Here is a 10,262-nt window from a genome sequence, read left to right as displayed (position 1 = left end):
CCGAGTGTAGAGGTAGGGCCCTGGGTGGGTTTGCAGGGGCAGGGCTTGGGCTCTGCATGGCAGGACAGAGGCTCCGAGGGCAGAGGATTAGGCCCCAGAGCCTAGGAGGCTCCCCAGTGCCTGAGTGGACAGGGAAAGCACTGGCCCTGTTCCCTTCCGTTCCTTCGTGCCCTTCCCCACCATCTCCCCCAGGGTCTCCCCCGTCCCCACTGGACCCCTAACCGTGGGTGGGTCCCGCTGGGTGTAGGAACTCCTCCCCTCCCCCAGCTGCCCCTCAGGGGTGCAGGCCCCGGAGGTCTGGCCTTTACTTTTGCTCCCCCTTCCCTCCCTCATGCTCGCTCAGGATCCGCCCGGCTGGAGGGGGCCTCAGTGGGCAGAGGATCAGGCCCAGGATCTCAGCAGGCTCCCAGGGGCCCACGTGGTCAGGGGAAACCTGTCCACGCTCCCTTTTGATCCTCTGCCCTCCCAGTGGTCCCCCAATTTCCCCCTTTGGGCGTCGGATCCCTTCCCCTCCCCAAGCCGCCCCTCAGGGGCGCCTGTCCTGTCCCGCCTCCACCTGTCCTTCCCCCTCACTCCCCCCACGCCCCGCGTCCTACCCGCTCGCTGGGGGTTCCTCCCGCCCCCTTAGGTGTCCGCGGTCCCCCGCCGGGGCCTGGTCGGTGCCCTGGCTGTGAGACGCAAATTCCGCGTCCTCCTGGTCCGCCATCTGCTGGACTTTTAAAGTCCTCCAGGCCCCTCCCCACCCACAGTTAGGAGACAGAGTAGCAACGAGGCTTTCAAAATGCCAATAATTTTTGAAGCTGGGTGAGAGGCTTTCTCTACTTCTGTGTATGTTTGAAATTTTCTATTAAAAAAATTGAGAACCAGTACGAAGAGTAGCCTGGAATCAGTTTCTACCTCGCAAGAAGTACACACTATTCAGCTTGCTTCCCGGTTGTGTATTAGATTGACCCCCTTTGAGGAAGCCAGAGGGTCTCCAACGTTACTTCTTCTGTGCGCTCTTCTGCCTCAAAGATTAGATGATGGTAGCCTGTTCCCAAATCAGAGAAAAAATGACCAATGAGTGCCGTGTGCAACCTCTGGGCAGTGGAAGCAATCCCTCAAAAAAAAACTGGAGGGGTTGGGAAGATGTCTGAGAGGGCTTTCCAGTGGACCACGGACAGCCCCTCTGACCCACTGCCAGGGTGCACCTCACGCAGTGGAAACCGCAGATGTAAGTCCACGGATGCCAGGATCCACTGAACTTTCCCCCCATGCAGCTCCAGCCGGCTCTGGAGGCCTCCCACCCCACGACCTCACCCCTGACCTCGTGCCCTCTCTCCTCCACTTGCCGAGGCTCTCCCACCACGCCTGGATCCCCTGCCCAGCATCACTCTGTACACAGATGCTGGGAAACCATTTGCTAAACGAGTAAAGAGCCCACAGTGGCTCCACAGCGAGCACCACATCAAGCCACGCGGCTGCCGGGTCCTCCGCAGCCCTCGTGTGGGTCTCTTTTCTGCCCCACCCAGCCCTCTGCTGGCTTTTCTCCTTCCCTGCTGACAGCTCATGCTCTACCTGCCCTTGAAGTCCATCGGAGTCCCCCTGGCTGGGTCGGAGGCCCTCTCCTCGCCCTGCTTGCCCAGGACCCGCAGACTCAGCACAGCCCGGCTTCCGTGTCGGCCTCCTGCGGGGAGCGTCACTCACGGCGGCACCTCCAGCGCGATTTCTGTTCTGCACCTGCTAGCCAAACGCCTGCTTCGCACTTAACACCTGGATGTCTCAGCGGCCCCTCACCTCACTCCAGCCTGTCCCAGGCCTCACTCATTATCCTCTTTCAAACTTGCAGTGCCCCCCATCTTAGCCGACGGCACCAACATCTGCCCAGAGAACAGTCGGGGACCTGGGCCTCACCCACCGCCCCCATCCCGTCCATCGCCAGGCCCTGCTGACGTCACCCCAGAAACCTCTCTCAGACACTCCATTCACCTCTTCCCTGTCCACCACCTGCACCTTAGTCCACGCCACCATCACTTCACCGAGATTAGTGTAATAGTCCCTCATCTGTCACTCTCCACAGTAGGGCTGAGAGCTGATGTGGCCATAGGCCACTGGGAGGAACAGGCCTGGCTCTGCTTCTGGGGTCTCTCATTCCAGCAGAATCCTGGGGTTCTAGGCCTAGTTTGCCTGAGAGGTGGTAAGTCGTGGTACGTGGCCACTGCTTGCTATGTTAATGAATACCTGCAAAGTTAATACTGAGAATTTCATTTAAAAGGTAGGCAAGTATGAAGGTAGCAATAATGATTTATATACATACCCCTTTTCCATTATTGAGCTTGGGAAATACTGAAAGTGTACAGAAATAAAAGTAGATCTTATAACTTTTGAGTTAATAATGGGTTTCCTTCCTTTCTCTGATCTGGTTATTCCTTAAATATTAATTTTAAAATGATTATTTTTGCCAGTATTTACATAACCAGGTAAACTAACAACTGGGTATGGTAATTAAGCTAAATTCTTGGGAGTTCCCTGGTGGCCTAGCGGTTAGGATTCTGGCCTTTCACTGCTGTGCCCTGGGTTCAATCCCTGGTCAGGGAACTGAGATCCCACAAGCCACGTGGGGCGGCCAAAAATAACAACAACAACAAAAAGCTGAATTCTTTATAGTTATCTAATCTGATGAATGCTTACACACCATATGCAAACTGCTGTTTTATCTGCAAATGACCCAGGTGAGGAAAAAAAATCTGGATATGAAACAATATAGTGTGAATCATATCTAATTTTAAATATTTTAATTTATATACTTTCGTGATTATAGGTCAATAAGAAATCCACTTTTCAGATTTTATTTCATTACAGAATATATTTGATAAGGATACATACACACAGAATCATCTTTAATACATATTGTTTACTGGTGCCCGGCATTTCCGCAGCAGGCTGGAGATGTAATAAAAAATGCTTCCCAATCTTCAGCTTCATCGGCCACTCTAAACAACCAGTGCTGTAGAGTTGATGGTTCAATTCATTTACTTGCCTAGAACAAGTAAAAATCTTAACATTCGTCTTTAAGTCTGTTTATTACTCTTCTATTTTAAAATCTGAGATACATTCCCCAATGTAAACAATAAATTTCAATCTGCCACACAACTGAAATGGATAAGGCCTTCTCTGTTTTACTCAGCAGAGCGCAATCTTATTTCATAGCGTAATAAGCCGTCCATGCGCAAAAGACAGGAAAAGAAGCTGCCCTTAGTACCTGGTGGAGCCTTCCAGACTTCTCCCCGCTGCAGGTGTATGGTACACTAGAGAGATATCTTTTTGACTTGGTCTACTTGGTCTTAAAATACAAATATACAATGTCCGTAAGCATTAAAATAGTAAAGCCTAGCCTTACGTATTCATTATGAATTGCTAAAATCCTATACAAGTACAATACCATATCATGCCAATTAATATACAGAGGAAGGTGGCTAGTTGTCTCCACCATTCACCAGGGCCTGTGAACAGGGAACAGAGGGGACGTGATTCGTGTAGGCTTTAAGTGGCTGACTGCATATGGTTAGGCAGACAGTCTAGCTGGAACTCTGAAATGCCTGGGTACCCTGCTGCAATAGTTAAGTTAATCTGGAGTAGAATCTGCTTAACACAAGAAGAATCTGACCCCTTTCTCACCAGCCTCCCAGAGGGAGAACTGAATGAAACCTTAGAAAATGTTAACCAAATAAAGTCTTATTTCCATTTCCTGATTCAGTTGTGCAAATCAGTTATCCATTCTCTTCTCCATCGACTTATCCTTTTAGGACCAGTTAATCAACAGCGATCATGATTCAGTACCTCGTTATCATAAATATTTGACTCAGCAACCTCCATGGTGACCTAGTAAAGCCTATATACAATCTTTGAAAAGGCATCTGTGACCGTTTTTGAAGAGTTCATAGAAAAGTTATGAAGGATACACCAGTCACTTCTCGATGTCACCGTAATGTAAACCTTGGCATCTTTTTTATATTAAGTGTTTTATATATTGTACAACAAAAGAGAGACCTGAATGGCTGACCCGCTGTGACGCTCACCGATCCACTAAGCTAGGGTAACCAGTAAAGGGCATAATTTTCCTGAGGTTTGTGAGAACTCTTCAAACAAAGCAGAAATCACAGTGACCGAGTGAGCGAAACTCGAGTCTGTACCTCCTGGCCCGTTCTGCTCCCCCGGGTTCTTGCCGGGACTAAATGACCCGCCACTGCATGATGCTCGTGTCTTTGCCGCCAGTGGAGATGAGGTGGCTGTCGTCACAGAGGAAATCGACGTTGGTCACGTGACTGCTGTGCCCACTGTACACGTGGCTGGGAGCCTGGGGAAGAATGACATGGAGGGAGCTGAACGCAATGCCATCGAGGCGGGCTTGGAAGTGCTGGACGTCTACGTTCGTGCCAAACCGCACCGCGCCCCTGTACGTTGAGAATCTGGTCTGGAGGGGACGGAGGCGGGCAGGGAGAGGGTCAACCCCAGAGGCTGCACCAGGCACAGGCCGGCCCAAAGGAGGGCGGACCGGGTGCAGGGGTGGAGGGGAGGGTCTCCTAGGAGGAGGGTCAGGTCTGGGAAGAACGAGGAGGGGTGTTCCAGGCACTGGTGTGGGCTCGGCTCAGCAAGGCTGGAGCAGAGGAAGCCGTGGTGGACAGCAGAGGAGGGGGGCCCACGAAGTGCAGAGGCGGACAAGCCAGAACCACGTGGTAAGGGGCGGGGTTCTCCCTGGAGGGCAGTGGAGGGGGGCCTGAAGCGCCCTGGGGCAGCCGAAGGATGGTCACCCCTGCGTTTGTGACTGGTGGCATCACTCACAGCAGCTTTCTATTCAGTTACCAACAGGCCAGGCGGTAAGTGTGCCCCGTGGGGTGAGGCTAGAGAAGAAGATGGGCCTTTACCCTGAACCGTGAGCAGGGGTAGGAGAAGAGGTGCACTTTGCCAAAGTCGTCACCGGTTGACAGGAGTTTTTTCTCGTGGGCCCGACAGGCGGCATTGATGTCGGTTCCATCCGAGCCTTCTGGCCACACTCCTAAAACAAAGACCCCAGACAGAGCACTGGAAATACCAGGACACAGGGCCATACTGTGTGGGGACTGGCCATCGAACTCCCACAAAAATAGAAACGTCCCAGATTTAGAAACCAGGCCCAAGGAACGCTTCGTCTCAGATCATCTCCCTGCAGGCTGTTCCGGGAAACCCTCACTGCGTATACTGTTCTGCTGCATGACAGTCGCAGTGACAGGCCTTCAGGGCTTCCACCTCTTTCGGGCCCCTTCTTGACGCTACAGCAGAAAGCAGGCCAGAATCCCTGGTTCTGGACACAGTGGCTTTCTTTATCCCCAAAGCATCTGACGGGAAGCTGACTAGTCCTAAGCCTGCAGTTTCCTAACTTTTCTATTTTGGGGGTAACGCTTTACATATGAGAGGCCCTCCAAAGGGCTTTTTAACTCTGGGACTGCCTGTGTGTTTCAGGCGTTCCTTGGTGTCAGCCCTTCATGGCTGCTGTCTGCCTGGTGGTACTGGGCAGGTGGGGTGTCTGCTCACCGTGGGCCGGGTGAGGCAGCAGCTCTGACTCCACAGCCCTGTGCCCAGGTGGGCCTGGGGTGTGGTCTGGGGGATGGGGTCTCCTGACCATTGCTTCAGGAAACCCTGTTGGTCCCAATAACTTTGGATATGAGAGAGCTGCATGCACATCAGTTTCTTAACAGGCAGATCTAGAGTAAACCCAGGGCGTCCTAGCATTCAACACCAGAAGATGGTAAAACGCCAGCCCTAAGGAGACTTGTGAAATTCTGACGAACTTACTGACTTACGGCCATACATACAGAGATTATAAGTACTGCCTTTTCTTTTTTATTCTACTAAATTGTGGCAATTTATTTTAGACCATTTACAAACATATTCCTAATCTTAACTTTGAAGGAGGTGAAAAATTTAGTTTAAGGGCCAAAAAGATACAATCACTCTAACAAATGGTAAATAAATTGATCGAGTGCCATCTGGTCCATTTATCTAGGACGTTTGGCACTACCTCATATAAGAGGCTTCTAGAGAATTATCTCAGGACCCATTTCGTATGAGAGAAAAGGGTTCTGGTTCCTCTCGCCTGGCCAGAGCTGGGCAAGCCCTGGCCCTTCCCCAGGGCTGCGGGGACTGTGTCCTGTGTCCTGTGGGGTCCACAGGGTAGCAGAGCAGTTTGAAGCCGACCAAGAGATTTCATTACTATTAGCAAGTCATTCTAAAAGTAGATACATCCTACGTTTGAACAGAATGAAAGGTGCAGAAACCTTACCAAAGACGTGGAATCCCAAAGTGCAGGTGTATGTGGCCCATTCGATGTCTCTCGTAGTTTCCACACTTACGACTTGCTTACAAGCAGAGGGAACCCCTGGAAAGGCAAATGCAGGTCTGGTGACATCAGTGCCAAAGCCCCCTCTCCTTCTCGGGCAAGGCTGGGCCCTCGGAGCCAGGCCCCATCGGCTACAGAGCCCTCTGGGAGGGGCAGACCATCCACCTCCCAGCTCCGCGGGGACCGTGCTCACTGCCCAAGGCCCAGGGCCTCGGCGGGGACCCCTCTTCTTCCGTTTCTGCTCGTCTCCTTCTCTGGGTCTGTTCCCCCAGTCCGGCTTCTTTTCTTTGACCACCTCTGGTTCTGAGGCCTCTGCCTGCTCACTGTCTCCCTGGATACAACTCTACCCCCTGCTGTCAGGCTCCCTAGCCCTCTCCCAACATACGCTTGGGCGCGCGCGCACACACGCACACACGTGCGCACACACACACACACACACAAACCCCATCCCTTCAGCTCCGAGTCAGGGATGGAAGCTTACGGAAACCAGTCATACCAAGTACCTGTGGTGTTGCAGGTGATTTGTTTGTTCCCCAGTTAAACTCTCACTAGTGGAGTATGAGACCATGTCTGAGAAGATTCTAGACCCATGGCCTGTCCCTGAAAACCATCCCCCACTTCTGCCCCACATCAGGCAGGGCCTCCTGCCCCGCCCCAGGGAGGCCCCTTTCCTCCACCACCAGCAGCCCTGCCCAGGCCTGCTCCTCAACAAGGGGGTGCCCACCTCCCCACCCACTGGCTCTTGATGCCTGTGGCCTTGTATCTGAGATGATATTTCCTCTTCCTTAAACTGGGACAAGCTAGAAAGTGCTGTGGATCACCTGAGAGCCTGCGGGTGAAGCACGCTGCACTTGCTGGTACCTTCCGCTGGGGCAGAGACCGGGCCCGCCTCTGCCCCGGGACCCTGCACTTGGCACGCGGCAGGTGCTTGCCAGATGCTGGAGGAAGCAGTGCACAGCACGTAGCATGCGCCTGGCAAGTGCAGTCTTCACCATTCGTGCCTCCGCTGCCCGGCCCTGCCTGGGCTCAGACCTGGCCGGGAGGGGTTGAGGGAGGAGGAGGAGGGGCCCAGGGGGCTGCTGGGTCTCTGCCCGTGAGGGTGATGCCTTCACGAGGGTCCATCCCTCTCGCCCGGACAGCTCTGACCCACTCTCTCTGCCTCTCCCTGCAGGGCCCAGCCTTCTCCTCCTGGGGGCCCGAACCCCAAGTATCTCAGTGCCAAGGCGGGGGTGTCCAGCCACTCCTGTACTGCGCAGAGGAGGGGCCCAGGCCCAGAGACACCATCATGTGCCCACGTTGTATGGGGCGAGGGTTTTTGCAGGAGGCCCCATTTGGTCTCAGAGTGAAGGTTCTCCGTGATCTGCACCCAGACCACACCTGGCGAACCACTCACAGTAAAGGATTTCATAGTCTCCGGAATTCGACATGAGGAATTGTGAGTTTACAGACCAGTCCAGGTGAGTGATGAAGCTGGAATGACCCTGGGAGAGGAAACACTGGGTGAGTTTCACTCGCCTGACGGATTCCCACCCACACTGTCCTGACGTGACAAACAACTGCACAGACCCACGAGGAGCGACCAGCACGCTCACCGAGCACTTGCCGACCCGTGCGTACTTCCTCCCGTTGTCGCTGACTCCGTATATGTAGATGCAGTTGTCATGGGAGCCTATTGCTAAGAAATTCCCATCTGCGAAAACATGCAGGATTACATTTCAGTTGTTAAGAATAAACATTTTATCAATTACAAGCGATAACGCTAGTGGCCATTACAGAGTTAGAAAAAACAGCCATGAATTATTTCAAAGAGACAAAATTTGCTTTTAAGTGAATCCTATACCACTTCCAAAGCTATCTTTTGAAAATCCGCATCTGATCAGATTCTGCCCCTTAAGAAAACCTTCCCTGGCTGTCCCCACTGCTGAAGGATCAAGACTCAGTTCCTCAGTGGGGCCCCCACGGCCCTCCAGGATGCGGCCGTACCACTCCTCATTGAACAGACCGGGTCCTCTCAGGCCTCTGGCACACTTCCTCCGGCCCCCCCACCTGGAAAGCCCTCCCCCTCACCTCTGTGCACACTGCCCCCTCCTCCTCCCCTCTGTACACGCTGCCCCCCTCCTCCCCTGCCTGGAAGGCCCTCCCCCTCACCTCTGTGCACACTGCCCCCTCCTCCTCCCCTCTGTACACGCTGCCCCCCTCCTCCCCTGCCTGGAAGGCCCTCCCCCTCACCTCTGCACATGCTGCCCCCTCCCCCTCACCTCTGTGCACACTGTCCCCTCCTCCCCTGCCTGGAAGGCCTCCCCCTCACCTCTGTGCACACTGCCCCTCCCCCCCTGCCTGGAGGGCCCTCTCCCCTCACCTCTGTGCACACTGCCCCCTCCTCCCCCCCTGCCTGGAAGGCCCTCCCCCTCACCTCTGTGCACACTGCCCCTCCCCCCCTGCCTGGAAGGCCCTCCCCCTCACCTCTGTGCACACTGCCCCCTCCTCCCCTGCCTGGAAGGCCCTCCCCCTCACCTCTGTGCACACTGCCTCCTCCCACTGGCCTGGAGGGCCCTCTCCCCTCACCTCTGTGCACACTGCCCCTCCCCCCTGCCTGGAGGGCCCTCTCCCCTCACCTCTGTGCACACTGCCTCCTCCCCTGCCTGGAAGGCCCTCCCCCTCACCTCTGCACATGCTGCCCCCTCCCCCCCTGCCTGGAAGGCCCTCCCCCTCACCTCTGTACACGCTGCCCCCTCCCCCTCACCTCTGTACATGCTGCCCCCCTCCCCCCCTGCCTGGAAGGCCCTCCCCCTCACCTCTGTACACGCTGCCCCCCTCCCCCCCGCCTGGAAGGCCCTCCCCCTCACCTCTGTGCACACTGCCCCCTCCCCCCATGCCTGGAGGGTCTTCTCCCCTCACCTCTGTGCACACAGCGCCCCCCTTATCCCCCCCCTGCCCCACCTGGAAGGCCCTTCCTGCTGCTCTTCCAATGGGCCATCAGTTAGCACCTCCTTTACCCAGGTTTCTGGCATCAGGAAAGCTTAAGGAATCAGGCCATGATGCTCGTGTAGAAACACAAGGGAAGGAGCTCACTGTAATGTAAAAGCAGAGCAGCCCCTGTCGCTGGCAGATGAACCTGCCGCGTGTGAAGCCAAAGTGGGGAGGCCCAGGGTGTACTGGGAAGGAAGCGGGGCCTGGGAGACTAGTCTGGAGGAGGTCAGACTTTTCCTGGGGCCAGGAACCGGAAGGAAGGAGAAAGGAACCCCGTGGGGGGCGGACAACCTGCACCCAGAATGGATCCTAGAGAAGGGGGGTCTCTGCCCACGAGCTCGGGGACAGCGAATGCGTCCCTCCTCTCACTGAGCGCCAGTTCCTCCATCCACGAAGCACGGCACCGTCTCATGGAAATTCAGAGGATTCCCTTGGACAACGTCTGTAAAGGACCTAGCGGCCACTGGCACGCCGTGAGGTCAATAAGGGTTCTCCCCCCACCTCCTCCCCCTGGTTTTCCTTCTCGCGAGGTAGGAAGACCTACAGGGAATAGCATGGCCTGGTACCGTCAGGAAACGGTATCTTCGGAAGTCTCGGCCAATGCCTGGTCAAAATCCAGGTGTCGGCAAGTCAGAGTTAGCCTGTCCAAAGCAGGACTCGTGAGCGGGTGGGGTAAGTGGGCCGAGGACTGCTGAAGCTGGGGGACGGGCCACCCTCTGCTGCTGATGGTTCTAGAGAAGGCCAGAGGGCTGCCCGGCAGACCACCTGCACTTGATCCTCCAGCAGATGAAGCCCTGACGATAGTGCTGAGGATGACAGTGAACAGTAAATGCTAACAAGAATTACTATCAAATAATCATAACAGGCGACATTTGTTGAGTAACTACTATGTACCAGTACTATTCTACACTCCTCCTGTATTCACTTATTTAATCCT

General features: G+C 54.7%; 1 protein-coding gene across 7 annotated transcripts in view; it reads right to left on the bottom strand.

Moving 5' to 3' along the window:
• Positions 1–2,812: 2,812 nt before the first annotated feature.
• EML1 (EMAP like 1) overlaps positions 2,813–10,262 on the bottom strand; it is a 200,626-nt gene continuing 193,176 nt past the window's right edge. For 6 of the 7 annotated variants that reach the window (XM_057543478.1, XM_057543472.1, XM_057543475.1 and 3 more), the window contains 5 exons: positions 7,948–8,045; positions 7,749–7,836; positions 6,299–6,394; positions 4,905–5,035; positions 2,813–4,336 (listed from right to left, as the gene is read on the bottom strand). In XM_057543478.1, the coding sequence (XP_057399461.1) occupies positions 4,211–4,336; positions 4,905–5,035; positions 6,299–6,394; positions 7,749–7,836; positions 7,948–8,045 (539 nt within the window). In that variant the 3' untranslated portion in view covers positions 2,813–4,210. The remainder of the gene's footprint in view (positions 4,337–4,904; positions 5,036–6,298; positions 6,395–7,748; positions 7,837–7,947; positions 8,046–10,262) is intronic. The other variant, XM_057543473.1, reaches the window with a different exon arrangement.

This window comes from Balaenoptera acutorostrata, chromosome 3 (assembly GCF_949987535.1).
Source record: "Balaenoptera acutorostrata chromosome 3, mBalAcu1.1, whole genome shotgun sequence".
NCBI classification, from domain to species: Eukaryota; Metazoa; Chordata; class Mammalia; order Artiodactyla; family Balaenopteridae; genus Balaenoptera; species Balaenoptera acutorostrata.
The sequence above is the reverse complement of the archived record's forward strand: the minus strand, read 5'-3'. Positions and strand labels throughout refer to the sequence as shown.